This window comes from Ovis aries, chromosome 7, assembly GCF_016772045.2.
Source record: "Ovis aries strain OAR_USU_Benz2616 breed Rambouillet chromosome 7, ARS-UI_Ramb_v3.0, whole genome shotgun sequence".
Classification (NCBI taxonomy): domain Eukaryota; kingdom Metazoa; phylum Chordata; class Mammalia; order Artiodactyla; family Bovidae; genus Ovis; species Ovis aries.
This window is the reverse complement of record NC_056060.1, coordinates 36114248-36137064: the sequence shown is the minus strand read 5'-3', so window position 1 is coordinate 36137064 and position 22817 is coordinate 36114248. Positions and strand designations below refer to the sequence as shown.

The following is a 22817-nucleotide window of genomic DNA, read 5'->3' as shown; positions in this document are numbered from 1 at the left end:
GCCATCACAGGGACCAAATGCATGACCTCTGACAGTGCTCCAACCAGGACAATGCTGCTGCTTCACAGAAACAGAAGTCCTACATAGACCTCCTTGACCAGACCTTGGAAATCTGTGGGAAAGCTAAGCAGCAGGAAGGATGACCAACAGCGTTAGCCAGCAAAGGCTTGGCTCATCCTCTCAGTCCTCAGCAGATCTGCTGCAGACAATACTTCCCAAACCAAAACATCATTAGTTTCTGACCAACCTACCATAAGTAAGAAATAGCCAGGGCCCAGATTCCACATTAATTTCCCAATAGTTATCCAGTTATAAAGACCTGGGGAAAGTGAAGGAAAATGACATTACCACATCCTGAGAGGCATACTGGGGATCCTCTGGGTTGACTGACCAGTAGCAGTAATCAAAGCCAAACGCCACAACCTTCTCCCGGGAGTCGCCAAAGCCATTAGGTCGACCGTCCACCTAAAATTAAACACAAGATCTAGTATCTTCTCTACTGTAATATCAGAATCAAATCAGAGGCACTTGATTCCTCTGCTTGTAGATAGAGATACCTGGACTAACCATGAGAACCTTTATTTTATCTACCTGAAAAGGGGGAAAAAAGTAACCTTTGTCTTCATCTTGTTAGGTACAATGAAGCAACAGAATTAAATGTCTATCATATTATCACATATCTATATATAAACCAGACCTGTGAGGCGTAAGACTGCTTGGGAGAAAAAAACCTCTCCTTCCCTGGGCCTCTTCTTACTATCATTTCTTCTCTGAGTATTTCTATAGAATATACCAGTCGTGCATGAGTAATTCAGTCCCTGGGCCTGACAGGCTCTGTCAACCTAGAGCTCTCACAGAGGTCCCTGGGGTATCCAACCCTGGAAGGCATGTTGGACAGAAGAGCTGGGCCCAATCCACCTGCTCAGGGTAGAAGAGAGCAGCTTGGAAATTGTACCGACCTCCAGGTACTGGGGAGAGTGGCATTATTCACAGAAATGCCTATCTTACTACTTAATATTTAGATTCTGGACAGGGAGAAACAATCCCTTGAACTGGGTTCTAAAACCTACAGTAGAATGAGGCTGACAGAATGATGAAGAGATTCTGAGTGGATAACTGGACTCAGAAAAGAGGATAGCTGGCCAGCGAGGTGAGCAGGGGGCAGATTAGAGTGTGATCTTGGCCAAGATTTATTCTTAAGAACCAAAAATATAAGCTCTCAGAACAAAGCAGCTGAAGTGATTAGGCAACAGAGGTATAAATAAGAGACAGGAGAGAGTGAAAGGTCTTTTGTCCCCAGGGAGCTCCTGTTGAAAGTCTGGCAGGTTTCTCTCTCAGCAGAGAGCTACTGATAAAAGGAAATGGATCACATCACAGGAGGAACACAAGAGTGGATGTGGCTGGGGGGACTGGGGTCCAGAAAACCCTCCTCCTGCAAGGCAGCTTCCTCAGCTCTCAGGAATGTCAAGTACCACCTGCAAGCTAACTGCAGCGGCATTTACGTGGCTGGCTTCCCTGTCCTCCACTACTCAAGGCTCAGAAAGAAAGAATCCCTTCCACTTCCCCTGGCCTGGGAAAAGAAAAGAATGGGATGGAGGAAATAAGCCAGAGGAAGTAGTAAGGGTGGGGAAGGAAGTTGCCAGTGTCTGTCTAGTTGTAACTCAAAGATCAGTCAGATCTATGGAAGAGTATTTACAGCAAGACTTGGGCTAATGCCTGACTCTCTTCTGGGATCTAAAGTCTTTACTTGGCCTCACTGTGGCTAAAAATGAGTTCTGTATTAGCAGATGCATACTAAAACCCCTGTTAATGCTTCTCAATGAAATGATATTCAATAAGAAGATTGAGCCAATGTCTAATAGGAGGTCAGATAAGTTAAACACATGCACAAATTGTCCCCAAACATGATTTAAGCTGGCCATGTGTTTACTTTCAAAATATCTACTACTAACCAGTTTCCAAAATAGCTGTACCCCATTTGGTAGAACTTGGGTTGCAGTAACTACATCCCTGGAACTTCTTCCCTGTTATATTTTTATATTAGCTTTGTGGTTGGTCAAAGCTCTTCCCACAATTTCCCTTATATGCCCTTTCCTCCTCCACTCTCCCTCTCTAAATGCATTCACAGATACACCTTCACCCCAGAAGTCACTATAATTAATACTAGTTCTTTAGGGGAAAGAAAAAGGAAAACAATTTTAGGCTTACCTTTAAATTCCTGATTTTTGCCACTTTGCCATTAACTTCCACAATAATTTTTCCCCCTTCTTTGATCTCCCTAGAAGCAAGACACAAACCCAGATGAGAGGAAATATTGCTTTTTAAAATTAATCAGGAAAAGAGCAGCTGAGACCAGCACTATTGGGACAAAATGTTTCCCTACTGCTATCTCCACAACTGGGGTGTCTGAAGCAGTCCCTGAGCTGGCGAGTTTCTCTGGATTGTTAGAACTCGGCTTGGGAACAGTGAAGAGTCACTGTTACTGGGTACCCTCTATGTGCTAAGCATTGTATTAAGTATAGTATATGCTATTCTTCATCCTATGCTATCCTCTTAACACATCCTCCTGACATAGCTTCCTGACAGAGCTTTCTTTTTTTAATAAATGGAAGACTAAGGGTGAGAAAAATTATGTAATTTGTCCAAGGTCACACAGCTAGCAGTGGCAGGGCCAGAATTTAAATCCAGATCTGTCTAACCACAAAGCCATATGCCTCAGAAATCAGGCTTGGGAAACCCTGAGAGTATCCTCAGCTCAGCACACAGCATGGCATCATTTCCCGTTTCCTCTGATATTTTGAGCATATATAAATAATATGAAATATTTTATTTCATTATAAAATAATGAAAAAGGTTTCAGAGTCCTTTCTGTTGAGACCTGAGAACATATCTCCTAAATCCTTTCCTTATATTATCTTCTTAAGCCAGAATAACAGCCAAGATCCTTAAGGATCTTCCTAAATTGTAGTTATGTAGTAACACTTCTATCAACTAACGAACCCTGAATTCACTTTAAGGGGCTTAATCCAAATGATTCATAAACCTGAAGCCCAAAATGAATGGAATACACTCCAATCTAGATATGAAATCTTTTCTCACAACATAGAGCTTTAGCTAAAGTGCTTAAGGTCAGAGACTTCCTGGTGGTCCAGAGGTTAGGAATCTGCCTTCCAATGCAGGGGGATGTGGGTTCCACCCCTGGTCTGGGAAGATTCCACGTGCCGTGGGGAAACTACTGAGCCCATGTGCCTGACTTAAGACCTGACACAACCAAATAAATATATATTTTAAAATAAAGTGCTCAAGGCCAGAATATTAACAGATGGGAGTTAACTCACTGGTACTTTCTACTACAGTGAAAACTATCAATTAAATTATTCCTGGCCTGGGACCTGAAAGTTGAGAAAATATGTTCAGTGTCATTTTTATCTTCCCTCAGGGTTGCCAGGATGTGGCCTTGAGGACTTGGGGGGAGGGGATGGCAAGGGATACACAGTGAGACAGGGGTCTTTAGGTTAAGATTATTTTTGTAAACTAGTCAGTGCATTTGGAATAAAGTACTAGAAAAAAATTTCCTTCTCACAGGTGATGGCATTCCTGTTACTTAAATTTCCTCAAGGCTCTGATGCTCTTTCTTTCATATTTCATACTAGACAGAACTTAAGGCAGTACGGATATACTTTGTCCCCCAGGATTATAAAACTGCATCCCCTGCCCCTAGCTCTCCTAAAGAAAATCTTTCAGTTTGGTGTTAAGACCATTTTTTTTCCCTTCTGCATTTAAAAATAGGTTTTATTTTCTCTTTATCCACTATAAAATATACAGGCTATAAGAAAATTGAGCAACAAAGTAAGGGGAAAAACTTTTACAAATCTATTTAATCTAATTTTTTTAAGTGAGCCCTTTCTTAAGGATTCACCTAGGACTCTAGCATAAAGCAGCCAAAATAAAAAAGGGTCTTGAACTTGACCTCTTGACAAAAGGATATGACACTATAGTTGGTGAGATACCACCCCTTCCCTGCCTGGCCCACAGCCATTGGTAACCTAGTGGTTCCAATATATTCTAAAACAAAATGAAGACAAATTAAAGTTGAGCAGAAGAGAAAGAAAGAACACCAACCTCAACAGGGCAGCTGACTGCACAGAGTTCAAAGAAGTCTGCTGTGGCTACCACCACTTGCCTCTGGGGCCTGAATTCTACCAATAGGTATTCATTCCTTAGGATTAAAGGTTTTGCATAGGAATAAATCCTCAGTTACACACTGACTCCTAGGACAGTTTTTCAAAGTGTGGTCCACAGGCTTCACTCATTAGAATTACAGGAGGTGGTGGAGCTAGTTAATTTGAATTCCTCTTAACAAGTTGTATTATAACAAGCTCCCCAGGTGAACTGTATGTATCCTAGAATTTGAAAATCACTATCTTAGAAAATAGCCAAGCCATTTCCACTTGTTATCTACTCATTTATAAAATTTAAAAAGACAGCTAAGAACAAGGAGGAATAAAAATAGCTGCTAAAAATTATATAACTAGCACTTTATCAGACACTTAAAAGCATCCAGGCTCTGTTCTAAGTATTTTTAATGTATCCTTTCATTTAATCTTCATAAAAAAAACCATTAAAGTATTTATACTATTTCACAGATGTGAAAAGAAGAGCACATAAAGGGAATATAGTTCATGATAATTACCTTTTTGAAAGGGCAGTGGAAAGTGTTCTGGAGACTACAGTATTGGCCAATATGTTCTGTCAATGATGAATGATTTGGGACAAACAAGCAGCAGCCTCTTACAGTGAGACACAGATTTTCTGATTATGGGAAACAACTGTGCGGTAAAAGGGAGCGCACTAAAACCATTCTCTATATTATCATTTTATTGATGGTCTCTACTAGTCCTACTGAGCAAACAGGCATTTGAGAAAGAAGTACAATTTTTCTGTAATCTCAGGAAGGAGCAGCTTGGTCTGGTGAATGGAATCTTGGCTCTACCTACTTTTAGATCTTTAACAAGACCATTTTCTCATCTGGAAAAATAAAAAAGGAAGCTTGAACTCTAAGATTTATTTCCAAGTACCACATAAGATCCAATGACTTTGTTAACCGAATCTGTGCTGATTACTTTTTTGAAGGCTGGGACAAATCACATAATCAGTAAATAGCCTATGTTGAGATGAGCCTCAGCGAAGGTGGTGGAAATTAACAAACCCTGGAATACAGTGTGGTGAGAAGAGGGGAATAGTTTGGACTTCTTAGCTGGGGTCATGCTAGGTTTATTCATCCTGGCTCCCGAATCTTCAGCAGGCTATAATCTTCTCCTATCTGGGTAACTGCAGTCTTGCCCTTCTACCCCTTGCTGCCCAAGGCTCTTAACCTGAGCTAAAAGTTAATAAGCTTTTCAGACTTCCCTGGTGGTCGGTGGTTGAGAACTCACCTGCCAATGCAGGCAATGCAGGTTCGATTCCTGGTCCAGGAAGATTCAACAGGCCACGGAGGAACTAAGCCTGTACACCACAACTACTGAACCTGCGCTCTAGAGCCCATGTTCCAAAACATAATAAACCATCTCCATGAGAAACCCACTGGCTGCAACTAGAGAAAGCCCACACACAATAGTGAAGACCCAGGACAGCCAAAATAATAAAAAATAAAATTTAGTTAAAAATTAATAAGCTTTTGTGCCCTTATTTTCCCTTCACTTTTGTTTGACATGTTATTCTCTACTGTGGCTGCCAAACTCTTGCCAACTCTTCATTGTAGCATGTGGGATCTAGTTCCAGACCAGGGATTGAAATCAAACCCCTTGCGTTAGGAATGCAAGGTCTTAGCCACTGGACCACCAGTGAAGTTCCCATTGCACCACTTCTGTCTTTTCCTACTTTTTTGTCCCTTTCCCTTATCACGCTGCTCTCATTATTCAGTCAACTGTATGACTTTTCAAGCCAATCACCTCCATTCAGGACAAGCACAGACTCTGCTGTGCTGTGTGCTGTGCTTAATCGCTCAGTGACCTCTGTCCAACTCTTCGTGACCCCATGGACCATAGCCCACCAGGCTCCTCTGTCCATGGGATTCTCAAGGCAAGAATACTGGAGTGAGTTGCCATGCCCTCCTCAAGGGATCTTCCCAACCCAAGGATCCAACCCCAGTCTCCCACACTGCACGCAGATTCTTTACCAAATGAGCCACCAGGGAAGCCCTGCTCCTGCTAGAACCGAATTTTGTTCTGAGAGACAACATCTTTTTCTGACTGCTCTGTCCAATTTTCAAGCCATCTTGTGTCCTGGAAATTTTTAAACCTCCCAAATAGTTTCAATATTGTGCCTTCAGGTCCCAAACCACATTCTGCCAGGTTTATCTCCTACCACTCACCTCCCTTCACACAGCCTCTCCTCAAAAGCCCAAAACTTTTCTGTTTCCTAAGAGCCTAAGTCCTTCGCTCTGTGTTCTCACAGAATGCTCTCTACACTTTCTCCTCCACCTGTCAGCAAACTAACTCTTTCAAAAGCGTTTGCGTTCAAACACCAAGCCTTGTGTGAAGCCTGCCCTGACTTTCCAAACATGCGAGTGGAAAAATCAGTAAGAAGGGAAAGAAATTATGGACCCTGGATGCCTCAACAGCTGAGGAGTGTAGGATCAGATTCCCGCATGAAAGAAAAAACAAAAACAAAAAACGGGAACTGGCTACGCTGAGGGAAGGGCTTAGAATGACTTCCCCCTACTTCACACTTTTTTTTTAACTTTTTATTTTTACTTTATTTTACTTTATAATACTGTATTGGTTTTGCCGTACATTGACATGAATCCACCACCGGTGTACATGCGATCCCAAACATGAACCCCCTCCCACCTCCCTCCTCCCTCCCCACAACATCCCTCCAGGTCATACTTCACACTTTTGAAGTCGCCCACAGAATGAAACCACGATCTCTCTGAGCCTCAATTTCCCTCTTATGCCTTACAACCTGCTTTCGTCCACTTCTTCACAGAGAAACCCATGTGCACGCAGAAACTCACGATTCTCCCTCAGTCATTACAGGTACTCCAGAGCCACCAAGAAGAGACAGTACACCGCCGACCCCTCTCCCCACTTAGAGACACTTCCCAACCCTTCTCAGCGTATCCAGAGAGAAAGGCTCAAACTGTGCATCAAAACTTGAGCCGCGGGCGGTCCCTCAAAACTCCTGCCGGGACACAGTGACTCCGGGGACACGGACAGGACAGCCCATCCCGAGGCTTTCCACTAAGAGCTCCCCGCCAGGGCACTAATCGAAAACCCAACCCAAGCCAGGCCTTGTCCCGGCCAGGCCTTTACGGTTTCCGGACGCTGGCCCCTTGGGCCACTTTGTGTCTGATTTCTCCGCGCCAGACTCACTGAAGGGAGAGGCGGGGATCCCGCCTTCCTTTCAGCTCACTTGACGCCTCAGGCGCCCCCTCCCGCCCAGACTCACCTCTTGCTGAGGGGCCGGACCCTCACCGCCACCCGCACGTTGGCCATCCGTCGGCCACGGCTCAGACCCCGCAGGTCTGCCGAGCTGCAGCATCCCCGGACCCAGCCCCAAGTCAAGACAAGCCCCAGCCCAGCCCCAACCTGGGTCTGGCCCCGCCTGCCCCACGCGCCTCGCAGGACGACCCCGCCCATATGCGGGCCGACGCCTGGCCGGGGAGGTGCCTGCCGAGCCTCGGCCAATCCTGAGCTGGGTGGGCGGGAGGACGCCCGGGCCGCCCCGCCTCGCTCCGCCCACGCGCCTCACGGGACTGCCTCTCCCACAAGCTGGCAGGAAGCCCAGTCAGGCCTGAGGAGCCTGGACCAATCCTGAGCCTCGCGGTCGGGGTGGTGTAGATCCTGGGTGGGTAAGGCTGGCTCCCGCTTGAGAGAAACTAGCTTTTGTTTTTCCAGTGTCCGAAGCACTACAAAGTCTAGTAAATTCGTTAACACTAGACAGTTTACAGTCTTCGTTTAGTACGTTTAGTAATGTACTAAATCCTTTATTCTCTGCGTTCGCCTGATCTGTCAATCCTGTGGTTAAATATTAGGGGAACACCGATGTTTTTGCTGTTCCCTTCAAGGGACATTGTCTTTCCTTTAAAAGGCGCTGGGTTCGGGATTTAGAGTTCTCACTGGCGAGCTTCTCTTAGATTGTGCTGGAAGCTCAGCGGCACCCTGGCAGAGTTTGTGATCTTGTAGGGAATAGTATCGGACAGAAATGGTTCATTAATTCATCCAAGAAGTAACTACTGAGTACCTGCTCGGAGTCAAGTGCTGTTCTAAGGCCCTGAGGATACAGTCCTAACCTTCATGGAAATTAGAATCCACAGGGAAGGGAAGAGAGAGTAAATACGTGAATATATAATATGTCGAATGGTGCTAAATGAAACTTTTTGGGAAAAGCACGGTAAGGAAATGCAGTAATGGTCTCTGTGTGTATGTAGGGAGAAAGGTGCTACTTTATATAGGATTTCAGGAACTGTACACGTGTTGGAGGGAGGAGCACTTGCAGGTATTAGTTTATGTATTTAACAAGTGTTTCCTAAGTAGTCATGTATTACGATTAAGGTCATAGCAGTGAAGAAAACAGGCAAACCTCTGACCTCATGCAACTTGGTGAAAGAAACTAATAATAAGTAAAACAAGTAAAATGTATATCAGATTAGCTAAGAAGTGAAAATAAAGCAGAAGGGGGGGTAGGAAGTGAGTAAGGAGGGTGTTGAAACTGTAAATAATATGGCCAGGGAAGGCCTTGAGAATGTGACACTTGAGAAAAATCTGAAGGTTGTAAAAGAAGAGTGATGCTGTTCTGTGGAAGGGCAGTTTCAGACACAGGGAACAGCCCCTGAACTTGGTAAAAACCTGGAATGTTAGAGGAACAGTAGGAAAGCCAGTGGGGATAGCATGGAGTGACAGAGGGAGAGAATCATAGAGGTAGCATGAGGCCATGGTAACGCCTTTGGATTTTATTCTAGGTGAGCTGGAAAGCTACTGGACAATGTTAAGGACAAAGTAAAATTATTCTCAACCATAAAAAAGAATGAAATAACGCCATTTTCTGCAACATGGATGGACCAAGAGATTGTCATACTGAGTGAAGTAAGTCAGACAAAAACAAATAACATATGATATTACTTTTATGTGGAATCTTAAAAAATGGTACAAATGAACTTAGTTTTAAAACAGAAATAGAGTTACAGATGTAGAAAACCAATTTATGGTTATGGGGGCAGGGAGGGAGGGATAAATTAGATATTGGGATTGGCATATCCACACTACTATATATAAAATAGATAACTCATAAAGACCCACTGTATTGCACAGGGAACTCTACTCAATATAATGACCTATATGGGAAAGAATCTAAAAAAGATGTAGGTATATGTATAACTGATTCACTTTGCTATACAGCAGAAATTAACCCAACCTTGTAAATCAACTATACTCCAGTAAAATTTTAAAAATTAAAAAATTAAGTAAAATTATGTGATCTATATTTTTAAAGGTTTACTCTGGCTACTGTTTTGAGACTATTTTCAGGAAAGGGAAAGGATAGAAGCCCAAGAGGGACCAGTTGGAGGCTATTTTAGTCCTGCAGTGGCAGTAATAGAGTCATGGTGATGCCTTTATATGTCAGGCATGTTCCAATAGTGGTTTACCTATCCAGCCTCCTCGCTCATCTGTTTGAATGGACTCATCCCTGGAGTATTGGGACAGCTGATTTACAATTCAAATTCACCTGGAAACCTAGTCTTCTGAATGACTTCTCTACTCACTGTGCTTTGCAGTGGAAAAAATGGCTGTATAAGGGAAAACAGTATGAAAGTTCCTCAAAACACTAAAAATAGAGCTACCTATGATCCAGCAATCCCTCTTCTGGGTATATATTCAAAGGAAATGAAATCACTGTTTCAAAAATATATCTGTATTCTCATGTTCATTGCAGCATTATTTATGATTTGCCAAGATGTGGCAACAACCTAATTGTCCACTGAAGAGTGAATGGATACAGAACATCTGATATATATATACATATATATATATGTATATATATATAGTGAGATATTACTCATCCATTATCAAAAAAGAAAATCCTGCCATCTATGACAACATAGATGAGCATTATACTGAGTTAAATAATTCAGGCAGAAAAATCCTGTATGATCTCGCTTGTATAGAGAATCTAAAAAAACCAAACTCATAGAAACAGAGTAGATAGGGAGAATGAGGATATGTTGGTCAAAGGGTACAAACACCCAGCTATAATTTCTGGGGATCTAATGTATAGCAGGATGATTTTATTTAATAATGTTGAAAGTTGAATTTGCCAAGAGAATACATTTTTTTTCGCTCCTAGTTTGCTTTGTGGGTAGTATATCCATTGATCTTTTCCTCTGTTAATTGGAGCATAGTTGCTTTACAATGTTGTCTTAGTTTCTGCTGTACAACAAAGTGAATTAGTTGTTGTTGTTGTTGTTCAGTCACTCAGTTGTGTCAAACTCTTTGCAACCCAATGGACTACAACACGCCAGGCTTCCCTGTCCTTCACCATCTCCCAGAGCTTGCTCAAACTCTTGTCCATTGAGTCAGTGATGCCATCCAACCATCTCATCCTCTGTCATCCCCTACTCCTCCTGCCTTCAATCTTTTCCAGCATCAGGGTCTTTTCCAATGAGTCAGCTCTTCCCATCAGGCAGCCAAAGTATTTTAGTTTCAGCATCAGTCCTTCTAAAGAATATTCAGGATTGATTTCCTTTAGGACTGACTGGTTTGACCCCTTGCAGTCCAAGGGATTCTCAAGTGTCTTCTCCAACACCACAGTTCAAAAGCATCAATTCTTTGGCGCTCAGCATTTTTTATTGTCCAATTCTCAAATCCATACGTGACTACTGGAAAAAACAAAACTCTGACTATATGGAGATTTGTCAGCAAAGTAATGTCTCTGCTTTTTAATATGCTGTCTAGGTTTGTCATAGCTTTTCTTCCAAGGAGCAAGCATCTTTTAATTTCATGGCTGTGGTCACCATCTGCAGTGATTTTGGAGCCCAAGAAAGTAAAGTCCTCCACTCTTTCCATTGTTTCCCCATCTGTTTGCCATGAAGTGATGGGACCGGATGCCATGATTTTTTTTATTTTTTTTTGGGGGTACCAAATTACTTTATTTGAAGGAATGGTACTAAAGAAAGAACTTAAGTAGATGTTTTGTTACAACTTATAGAAAAGATGAAGGTAACCCAAATATGCATGCACTGCCTTGGTGACCAGGGAAGTCACCCGTGTGGCTGTGGGGAGCCAGCCTGAGGCTTAGCTGTCACTGTGTCCCAGGGTGTGCTTGTCAAAGAGGTACTCTGCCATGCCCGATCCAGGGGCCCCCATCTTGCGCAGGTTGGTTATGTGGTCACCCAATTCTTTGATGGCTTCCACCTGCTCATTCAGGTAATGAGTCTCAATGAAATCACACAGATGGGGATCATTTTTTTCAGTGGCCAGTTTGTGCAGTTCCAGTAGCGACTGATTCACACTTCTTTCCAAGCACAGCGCACATTCCATTGCATTCAGCCCATTCTCCCAGTCATCACGGTCTGGTTTCTTGATATCCTGAAGGAAGATTCGGCCGCCTCGCTGGTTCTGCAGCTTCATCAGTCTCTCAGCATGTTCCCTCTCCTCATGAGATTGGTGAAGAAAGTATTTGGCAAAGTTCTTCAAAGCCACATCATCACGGTCAAAATAGTACGACATGGACAGGTAGACATAGGAGGCGTAGAGCTCCAGGTTGATCTGGCGGTTGATGGCGGCCTCCGAGTCCTGGTGGTAGTTCTGGCGCACCTGCGAGGGGGATGCGGTCGTCATGGTGGGCGGCTGAAAAGGGGCGGTGGTGGTGGTGGCGGCGGCGACGGCTGAGCGGCGCTGGAGTGGCGGCGGGGACCTTGGGCCGGTCGGAGGGCGCTGTCAAGTGGTGACGAAGGCTGGCTCTGAGTGGCCGGCCGGGGTGAGGGGGGGACGAGCAGCCGGGTTCCGTCCAAGCACTGTTGAAGCAGGAAACCGCGGCGACTCTCCGCGAAGACTGTCATGATTTTTTGAATGTTGAGTTTTAAGCCAGCTTTTACTCTCTCCTCTTTCACCTTCATTGAGAGGCTCTTTAGTTCCTCTTCGACTTCTGCCATAGGGGTGGTGTCATCTGCATATCTGAGGTTATTGATATTTCTCCTGGCAATCTTGATTCCAGCTTGTGCTTCATCCAGTCCAGCATTTTGTGTGATATACTCTGCGTATAAAGTAAAGGTGAAAATATATAAGCAGGGTGAAAATATACAGCCTTGATGTACTCCTTTCCCAATTCTGAACCAGTCCATTGTTCCATGTCTGGTTCTAATTATTGCTTCTTGACCTGCATACATACAGGTTTCTCAGGAGGCAGGTCAGGTGGCTTGGTATTCCCATCTCCTTAAGAATTTTCCACAGTTGTGATCCACAGTCAAAGGCTTTAGCATAGTCAATGGAGCAGAAGTAGATGTTTTTATGAAATTCTCTTGCTTTTTCTATGATCCAGAGGATGTTGGCAGTTTGATCTCTGGTTCCTCTGCCTTTTCTAAATCCAGCTTGAACATCTGGAAGTCCTCGGTTCATGTACTGTTGAAGCCTGGCTTGGAGAATTTTGAGCATTACTTTGCTAGCATGTGAAATGAGTGCAATTGTGCGGTAGTTTGAACATTGTTTGGCATTGCCCTTTTTTGGGATTGAAATGAAAACTGACCATTTCCAGTCCTGTGGCCACCTCTGAGTCTTCTGGATTTGCTGGCATATTGAGTGTAGCACTTTGACAGCATCATCTTTTAGGATTTGAAATAGCTCAGCTGGAATTCTGTCACCTCCATTAGCTTTTTTCGTAGTAGTGCTCCCTAAGGCCCACTTGACTTCGCCCTCCAAGATGTCTGGCTCTAGGTGAGTGATCACACCATCATGGTTATCTGGGTCATGAAGATCTTTTTTGTGTACTTCTGTGTTTTCTTGCCACCTCTTCTTAATCTCTTCTGCTTCTGTTAGGTCCATACCATTTCTGTCCTTTATTGTGCCCATCTTTGCATGAAATGTTCCCTTGGTATCTCTAATTTTCTTGAAGAGATCTCTAGTCTTTCCCATTCTATTGTTTTCCTCTATTTCTTTGCATTGTTCACTTAGAAAGGCTTTCTTATCTCTTCTTGCTATTCTTTGGAACTCTGGATTCAGATGGGTATATCTTTCCTTTTTTCCTTTGCCTTTCGCTTATTAGCTATATGTGTACGTATATCCTCTCCCCCGTGGACCTCCCTCCCACCCTGGAATAAATCTTAAATATTCTCACCACCACTACCACCAAAAAAAAAATGTAATTATGTGAGATGAAGGATATATTAACCAATATTAATGTTTCACAATATATACATGTATGAAATAATCATGTTATATAATTTAAACTTCCACAATGTTATATGTTAATTATATCTCAGTAAAGCTGGGATGCGGGAACTATCGCTATATTAATATCTTTCCATCTTGGCAATTCCCTGGCAGTTCAGTGGCTAGGACTCTGTGCTTTCACTCTGGTCAGGGAACTAAGATCCTGCAAGCTGAATGTTGCAGCCAAATACATATGCATTTTTGTGTATATATATGTATATATTTTATTTATATATATATATATATTTAAACACATATTGTGTTCCCCGACTAGGGTGAAAGCATGGAGTCCTAGCCAGGTGTGTGTGTGTGTGTGTGTGTGTGTATCTTATGTGCATATAAATTTCTATCCTCAAGTTGGAGAAGTTGTCATAACAGTATTCTATATTTTTAGTTATATCGCTCATAAGTATTTCAATATGTGCCTTTGAACGATGAAGTCTACCTTTTTAACATAGACATAATACAGTTATCACAACCAAAGACGTTAGTTTCTTAACACCATCAAATACGTGATTATAAGTTTTTTAACCATCTCTTTGTTTGAATGAGGATCCAAATATTGGTTGATATATCTTTTAATCTTTTATTCAGTAGCTTCCTTTCCCCCCTCCTTTTCCACTTTAGCATGTATTTGTTTAAGAAACCAGGCAGCTTTTTCTGTAAATTTCCCACAGACTAATTTAACAGATTGATCACTATGGAGATATTTAATTGTTTTTCTATCCTCTGTATTTTTTCTGGTTTGGTAGTTCAATCTAGAGCCTTGATCAAATCAATTGGCGGCACCTGTCTTTCTTTTTGTGCTATTTGCAGCCACTAATGAGCATCCTCTGAATTAATTAAATCATCATTTCATTAAGAGCTTAAAGGTTCTGGACCCAGTTTCCAACAACTGGGGGCGGTCCCCTCACCACCAAGCAGTTTTCTAATACCAGCTGGGTATCCTTTGATTGAGTTCTACTCAGACATAGCATCAGATTCCACAGCTGAGTTCAGTCCCTCAAGATTGCCCTCCACTTCTGACCTCAATCACAAGTCCATGGTGTTACCTTTTCTTCTGACCCACCAGCTACAAACTAGAGATTCTGACGACCCACTCCCTGGGTATGGCTAATTTGCTAGAGCAGACTTCAGACCCAGTTGAAAGTCCGGATTGCTACTTATACTTCTGGCCTTGCTGCTGCTGCTAAGTCGCTTCAGTCGTGTCCGACTCTGTGCGACCCCATAGATGGCAGCCCATCAGGCTCCCCCATCTCTGGGATTCTCCAGGCAAGAACACTGGAGTGGGTTGCCATTTCCTTCTCCAATGCATGAAAGTGAAAAGTGAAAGTGAAGTCGCTCAGTCGTGTCCAACTCTTCGCAATCCCATGGATTACAGCCCACCAGGCTCCTCCGTCCATGGGATTTTCCAGGCAAGAGTACTGGAGTGGGGTGCCATTGCCTTCTCCACTTCTGGCCTTACTGGCTATAAAAACAAAGGTTCCTAAACCCCTTCCTTGGGATTGATTTATTTGCTAGCAGCTCACAGAACTCCGGAAACCTGTTTGGTCACTAGATTACTAACTTGTTACAAGGCTATTAAAGGATATAAACTGACAGCTAGTTGAAGAGATACAGAAGGTGAGGTCCCAAGCAAGAGAGGTTTTGAGGAGCTCTCAAAAGAGCTCAAAAGAGCTTCCTTGTGGAGTTAGGACTCTGCACATGGCACACAGAAGTGTTCTGGTTCCTCAGCCTAGCAGCTCTCTGAACATCATCCTTTGGGGGTTTTACGAAGGCCTTATTACATAGGTATGAATGATTACATCATTGGCCATTGGTGATTGTTTAAACTTCCAGCCCCGCCTTCCCATGGGTTGGGGAGGGACTAAAAGTGACGGTTTTCTAATCATATGGTTGCTTCACCTGGCAACCAGGCCTCATTACTCAGTGAGGTCAAAAAGTCACCTTATTAACATTATCAAGCAACACCTTTGCCAGGTTCAGCACTTAGGAAATCCCAAGGGTTTTAGGAGCTCTGTGCCAAAAAGTGAGACAAGGACCAAATATATTTCTTATTATAAATCATAGTATTACGAGGTTGCAACTCAGTTTTATCACTTTTCATTTAGGAATTTAAATACTTCAAAGCAATTTTCCCTCATCAGCTGAAGGACAGGTCACATAGTAAAGGCAGGACAAATACTAAATTTTGTTTTATTTACTAGTTTTCAAAGTAAATTGGTTCATTAGCACTTTCCAAAGGTGGTTAGTAAGCTGTTGTTGTTTATAACAATATTATAAAGTCATGAGTTTAAACTTATTTGGTTTGCTTCAGTCTACTACAGTTACTATTCTTGGGAGCCAAAATCACCCCAACTTTGGCCAGTGGGAACCTCACTGACTTCTTCTTTAATTAATTTATTTTTTATTGAAGGATAACTGCTTTACAGAATTTTGCTGTTTTCTGTCAAACCTCAACATGAATCAGCCACAGGTATACATATTCAGTTCAATTTCAGTTTAGTCGCTCAGTAGTGTCCGACTCTTTGCAGCCCCATGGACTGCAGCTCGCCAGGCCTCCCTGTCCATCACCAACTCCCAGAGTCTACCCAAACTCATGTCCATTGAGACGGTGATGCCATCCAGACCTCTTATCCTCTGTCATCCCGTTCTCTGCCTGCCCTCAATCTTTCCCAGCATCAGGGTCTTTTCAAATGAGTCAGCTCTTCGCATCAGGTGGCCAAAGTATTGGAGTTTCAGCTTTAACATCAGTCCTTCCAGTGAACAACCAGGACTGATCCTCTTTAGTATGGACTGCTTGGATCTCCTTGCAATCCAAGGGACTCTCAAGAGTCTTCTCCAACACCACAGTTCAAAAGCATCAATTCTTCAGCGCTCAGCTTTCTTCACAGTCCAACTCTCACATCCATACATGACCACTGGAAAAACCATAGCCTTGACTAGACAGACCTTTGTGGGCAAAGTAATGTCTCTGCTTTTGAATATGCTGTCTAGGTTGGTTATAATTTTCCTTCCAAGGAATAAGCATCTTTTAATTTCATGGCTGCAGTCACCATCTACAGTGATTTTGGAGTCCCAAAAGATAAAGTCTGACACTTTTTCCACTGTTTCCCCATCTATTTGCCATGAAGTAATGGAACCAGATGCCATGATCTTCATTTTCTGAATGTTGAGCTTTAAGCCAACTTTTTCACTCTCCTCTTTCACTTTCATCAAGAGGCTCTTTCGTTCTTCACTTTCTACCATGAGGGTGGTATCATCTGCATATCTGAGGTTATTGATATTTCTCCCAGCAATCTTGATTCCAGCCTGTGCTTCACCCAGCCCAGTGTTTCTCATAATGTACTTTGCATATAAGTTAAATAAGTAGGGTGACAATATACAGCCTTGACGTACTCCTTTTCCTATTTGGAACCAATCTGTTGTTCAGTGTCCAGTTCTAACTGTTACTTCCTGACCTGCATACAGATTTCTCAAGAGGCAGGTCAGGTGGTCTGGTATTCCCATCTCTTTCAGAATTTTCCACAGTTTATTGTGATCCACACAGTCGAAGGCTTTGGCATAGTCAATAAAGCAGAAATAGATGTTTTTCTGGAACACTCTTGCTTTTTCAATGATCCAGCAGATGTCGGCAATTTGATGTCTGGTTCCTCTGCCTTTTCTAAAACCAGCTTGAACATCACGGTTCACATATTGCTGAAGCCTGGTTTGGAGAATTTTGAGCATTCCTTTGCTAGTGTGTGAAATGAGTGCAATTGTGCAGTAGTTTGAGCATTCTTTGGCATTGCCTTTCTTTGGGATTGGAATGAAAATGACCTTTACATTGGAAAATGAAAGTCATTGGAAAATGACCTTTTCCAGTCCTGTGGCCACTGATGAGTTTTCCAAATTTGCTAGCATATTGAGTCCAGCACTTTTACAGCATCATCTTTCAGGATTTGAAACAGCTCAACTGGAATTCCATCCCCTCCACTAGTTTTGTTCGTGGTGATGCTTCCTTAGGCCCACCTGACTTCACATTCCAGGATGTCTGGCTCTAGGTGAGTGATCACAACATCGTGATTATCTGGGTCATGAAGATCTTTTTTGTATAGTTCTTCTATGTATTCTTGCCACCTCTTCTTAATATCTTCTACTTCTGTTAAGTCCATACATTTTCTGTCCTTTATTGAGCCCATCTTTGCATGAAATGTTCCCTTGGTATCTCTAATTTTCTTGAAGAGATCTCTAGTCTTTCCCATTCTATTATTTTCCTCTATTTCTTTGCACTGTTATACATATATCCCGTCTCTATTGAAACTCCCTCCAATCTGCCTCCTCATCCCACTCCTCTAGGTCGATACAGAGCCCCTATTTGAGTTTCTTGAGCCAACAGCAAATTCCTGTTGGCTATCTATTTTACATATGGAAATGTAAGTTTCCATGTTACTCTTTCCATACATCTCACCCTCTTCTCCCCTCTCCCCATATCCATATGTCTGTTCTCTGTTCGTTGTCTGTCTATTGTCCATTGCTGTCCTGTAAATAAATTCTTCAGTACCATTTTTCTAGATTCCACATATATGCATTAGAATACGATATTTATCTTTCTCTTTCTGACTCACTTCACTCTATATAATAGGCTCTAGGTTCATCCACCTCATTAGAACTGACTCAAATGTGTTCCTTTTTATGGTTTAGTAATATTCCATTGTGTATAAGCACCACAACTTTATCCATTCATCTGTCAATGGACATCTAGTTTGCTTCCATGTTCTAGCTATTGTAAATAGTGCTGCAGTGAACAATGGGATGCATGTGTCTCTTTCAATTTGGTTTCCTCAGGGTATATGCCTAGGAGTGGGATTGCTGGGTCTCATGGTGGTTTTATTCCTAGTTTTTTAAGGAATCTCCATACCATCTTCCATAGTGGCTGTATCAATTTACATTCCCACCAACAGTGCAAGAGTGTTCCCTTTTCTCCACACCTTCACCAGCATTTATTTATTTTTTTAAGGTGGGCCATTCTGACCAGTGTGAGGTGATATCTCATTGTAGCCTTGATTTGCGTTTCTCTAATAATGAGTGACGTTGAGCATCTTTTCATGTGTTTGTTAGCCATCTATATGTCTTCTTTGGAGAAATGTCTGTTTAGGTCTTTTTGCTACTTTTTGATTGCATTGTTTGTTTTTCTGGTATTAAGTTGTATGAGCTGCTTGTATATTTTGGAAATTAATCCTTTGTCAATTGTTTCATTTGCTATTATTTTCTCCCTTCTGAGGGTTGTTTTTTCACTTTGCTATAGTTTCCTTTGCTGTGCAAAAGCTTTTAAGTTTAATTGGGTCCCGCTTGTTTACTTTTGTTTTTATTTTCATTACTCTAGGAGCTGAGTCATAGAGGATCTTGCTTTGATTTATGTCATCGAGTGTTCTGCCTATGTTTTCCTCTAAGAGTTTTATAGTTTCTGGTCTTACATTTAGTTTTCTAATCCATTTTGAGTTTATCTTTGTGTATGGTGTTAGCAAGTGTTCTAATTTCATTCTTTTACATGTAACTGTCCAATTTTCCCAGCACCATTTATTGAAGAGGCTCATTGACTTTTTACTCAGCTCCAGTAGCCTCTGCTAGCTTCCTTTATTTCTGACATGACAGGAAGTTTCAGGTGCATCTTGAACATGTTCCAAGTGTGATATAGGCCTTTTCTTCAAGGACTTCTGGTTCCTTTTATGTCTTTATTTTTTAATTAAAAAAAGTTAAATTGCAATACTTTTATAAATTTTTGTAACATATAATTTACATATTAGTTTATGTAAGGCCATGAAATAAGATAAATTTAAGAGGATTTAAACCATATCAGACATCTTTTCTGACCACAATGGTATGAAACTAAAAAGCAATTATAAGAAGAAAACTGGAAAATTCACAAATATGTGATTAAACAAATGCTACTGAATAATAGGTCAGAAAAATAACAAAGAAAGCAATGTAAAAAATGTAAGACAAAAGCAACAAACATAATAAACATAACAAAACTTCTGAAATACAACAAAACAGCTGTAAGAGGGAAGTTCATAGTGAAAAATGCCTACTTTAAGAAATAAGAAATATCTCAAATAACCTACTTTTGCACCTGAAGGACTAGGAAGAAAATTTCATTTCCATGCTTTTTAGTTTATTTATATACTATATATACAATATATTTTTATCCTCCCCCTTTCTTACATAAGCAGCAACATACATACTACTCTATGGTTTTGTTTCTTTGTTTTGGCTTTTTGGCTGCCCTGCATAGCTTTTGGAATCTTAGTTCCCCAACCAGGGATTGAACCCAGGCCACAACGATAAATGCACTGAGTCTTAACCACTGGGATGCCAGGGAATTCCTGATTCTGACTTTGTTTTATACTTTACAGTATATCCTGTGTATCACTTGCTGTCAGTATAGAGAGATATACCTCATTCCTTTCTACATCTGCATCGTGGATGTCCATAGTTTATATATTATCATTTCTTACTAAGAGCAAATTTGATTGCTTCCAGTCTTTTGGTACTAGAAGTATTCCTGGTGTAAATAGCCGTATGCATACACCTTTTCTTATTTTCGCCAATACGTCTTTGCAGTAGGTTCCTAAAAGTAGAATTGCTGAGTCCAAAAGAAAATGCTTATGCACTTAAGCTAAATATTCCCATTTTCTTCTGTAGGACTTCCCTGGCTCAGAAGGTAAAGAATCTGCCTACGATGCAGGAGACCCACATTCAATCCCTGGGTCAGGAAGATCCCATGGAGAAGGGCATGGCAACCCACTGCAGTATTCTTACCTAGAGAATTCCATGGACAGAGAAACCTGGCAGGCTACAGGCAATGGGGTTGCAAAGAGTTGGACACAACTGAGTGAATAAAACTTTTTCTCCTCCATAGGAGCTATATGAATGATTTTTGTGTTTCCATCAGTAATACTGAGCATTTCTGTTTTTCCACAGCCTCATTAGCAGGGTATCTCAACAAACTTTCAAATTTATGCCAATTAAGATAGGTGAGAAAAAAGCACCTCAGAAGTTTTCATCTGAATTTCCTTTGTTAGAATTGAAGTTACACTGTTCTGTGATTTAACCAAGCTAGCTTTCTCCCTCAGGACTTCTGAAAGTGACCTCACTGTGATTTATAAAGTAAAATTTCAGGGAATCCAGAATGGTTTCCTTAACTAAGTTCCATCATATCCAGTTCATACTTTTGGAACATTCTGCCTGAAGAAATAAAAGGAATAGCTTAGAAAGGGTTATCAAAATCATCTTTGTTTTGGTTATATCTAATAACAGCAATGACTTTCAATTACTATGTACTAGCGACTGATTCGGAGAAGGCAATGTCACCCCACTCTAGTACTCTTGCCTAGAAAATCCCATGGATGGAGGAGCCTGGAAGGCTGCAGTCCATGGGGTCGCTGAGGGTCAGACACAACTGAACGACTTCACTTTCACTTTTCACTTTCATGCATTGGAGAAGGAAATGGCAGCCCATTTCAGTGTTCTTGCCTGGAGAATCCCAGGGACAGGGGAGCCTGGTGGGCTGCTGTCTATGGGGTCGCACAGAGTCTGACACGACTGAAGTGACTTAGCAGCAGGGACTGATTGGTTTTTACGCATTATCTTGTTTACTCTTCCCAAGAATCCATGAAGTAGATACTATTATCTCATTTCAGAGATGAGGAAAATGAGACTGATACTAAATAAGTTAGAAAGAATACACAGCTACTAAACGGTGGAACTTGGATCTAAAACCAGATCTAATTTGCCTTTGCTATTACTCTCTGTAATGCAGTAGCTAAAGACAAGCCCTGTCTCTAAATCTCTGAATCTGGAGTTGGAGATGAAAAGAATATAAGATGAGCTTGGAGAGAAAAGGCAACGCAGATTACTGATACACTGTTCAGTGAGTCCCACCTATCATCAGGTTTTCTGCAGAAAGCCTTCCATCCTGCAGTTTTTCAAGTAAATCTTTATTGACCAAGGTAAATTTTTACACCCCACAAAAGCTTAGACTCAGAAAAGAAAATATAAGTTACAGAAAGTACTATTAGTATCTACTGATCAAAAATATGTTGCCATCTTGAGGTAAATTAATTTTTGACAAGGAAGCATATTGTCTGTGTAGGGTCTCCTTGAAAATGTAATCTTACCACAGCCTTCAGGAAGTGAATGACTTTTCCCTTTTACTAGCCTTCTACATTAAAGTGATTCAAAGTCTCAAGTAAGATATTTGAGTCCTGTTTTGGTATCCTAAATTTGGGTAGCGCAACCTTGGAGGTCCATCATCTCCTAGGAACAGTTCATAAATTCCTAGACTCCTGCTCTTACCATGTCCTAATGTAAATCTTTTCCTACAAACATTTATGTGGTTTTCCCAAAAGAAGAGGAAATTAATTTGGAAATGGTGAGAAAGGAAAAAGGCAAAATAAAAAGAACTCTAGAACGTGATCTTCTTATCTTGAATTATACTAATTTCTAAGATAAACTTAATGAGTAGATTCCACAAATTGCAGAATAAATCTCATATAAATTCATGTTTTACAGGGATTACCTTAGGAAATTCCATAATACATTGATTAATTTTATTAATATCTCAACTCTCTATTTTGCATGTCAGGAAACCCTTTGGGTTTTCCTGTTCCTCAGACTATTTTCCTAACTATATGGAACGTTGAGAGGATAACAGGGGTCAGGTTGGCAGAATCACAAATCAGAGCAAGGGGTAAAATAAGAAAAGTGCCGGAAAAATCAGGCAGCAACGCAAATTTCTTCAGAATGGTCTCCATAAAGTAGCATTATTCTTGTGTTGGAAGTGAATTCACAACTCTTCACACATCTAGCGTAAGTAGAAAAACATTCAGAACTATTTTTGTTTGGATGGTTTTATTGATAGTATCTGGGGCTTCCCTTGGGCTTCAGCAGTGGCTTAACGGTAAAGAATCTGCCTGCAATGCAGGAGCCACAGAAGACTCAATGCAATCCCTTGGTTGCGAAGATGCCCTGGAGGGCATGGCAACCCACTCCAGTATTCTTGTCTGGAGAATCCCATGGACTGAGGAGCCTGGTGGGTTACACTTCACAGGGCCACAAAGAGTTAGACACTAATGAAGCAACTGAGCACTCACGCATGGGGCTTCCCCTGGTAAAGAATCTGTCTGCCAATTCAGAAGACGCAAAAGCCATGGGTTGGGAAAATCCCCTGGAGAAGGAAATGGCAACCCACTCCAGTATTCTTGCCTGGGAAATCCCGTGGACAGAGGAGCCTGGTGGGCTACAGTCCATAGGGCTCCCAAGAGTCAGACCCAACTTAGTGACTAAACAACATTGATAGTATCTACGTGTCTAGAAGCTGGGGGAAAAGAACAACTGATCCACACTTAT

At 41.7% G+C, this 22817-nt stretch overlaps 2 protein-coding genes and 1 long non-coding RNA gene across 11 annotated transcripts in view; 1 reads left to right on the top strand and 2 right to left on the bottom strand.

The window, feature by feature from the left end:
* STARD9 (StAR related lipid transfer domain containing 9) overlaps positions 1 to 7617 on the bottom strand; it is a 113805-nt gene extending 106188 nt beyond the window's left edge. For all 8 annotated transcript variants that reach the window (XR_009601473.1, XM_042253036.2, XM_027971713.3 and 5 more), the window contains exons 1-3: positions 7453 to 7617; positions 2209 to 2278; positions 349 to 465 (exon numbers count right to left, since the gene is read on the bottom strand). Coding sequence is in view for 7 of the 8 variants with exons in the window: in XM_042253036.2 (XP_042108970.2) it covers positions 349 to 465; positions 2209 to 2278; positions 7453 to 7499 (234 nt within the window). In the remaining variant the exon portion in view is untranslated. The remainder of the gene's footprint in view (positions 1 to 348; positions 466 to 2208; positions 2279 to 7452) is intronic.
* Positions 7618 to 7761: 144 nt separating this feature from the next.
* LOC132660179 (uncharacterized) lies at positions 7762 to 20325 on the top strand. Of its 2 annotated transcripts, none has more exons than XR_009601475.1 (3): positions 7762 to 7851; positions 8966 to 9089; positions 20112 to 20325. It is a non-coding gene; the product is annotated as an uncharacterized LOC132660179 (long non-coding RNA). The 2 variants fall into 2 exon arrangements; XR_009601474.1 differs by having other exon boundaries at positions 7762 to 8397.
* On the bottom strand, positions 11180 to 12062 carry LOC101117673 (ferritin heavy chain). Its single transcript, XM_042253035.2, has one exon. It carries the CDS (start codon positions 11838 to 11840, stop codon positions 11295 to 11297), a length of 546 nt encoding a protein of 181 aa, XP_042108969.1. The 5' UTR covers positions 11841 to 12062; the 3' UTR covers positions 11180 to 11294.
* Positions 20326 to 22817: the final 2492 nt, after the last annotated feature.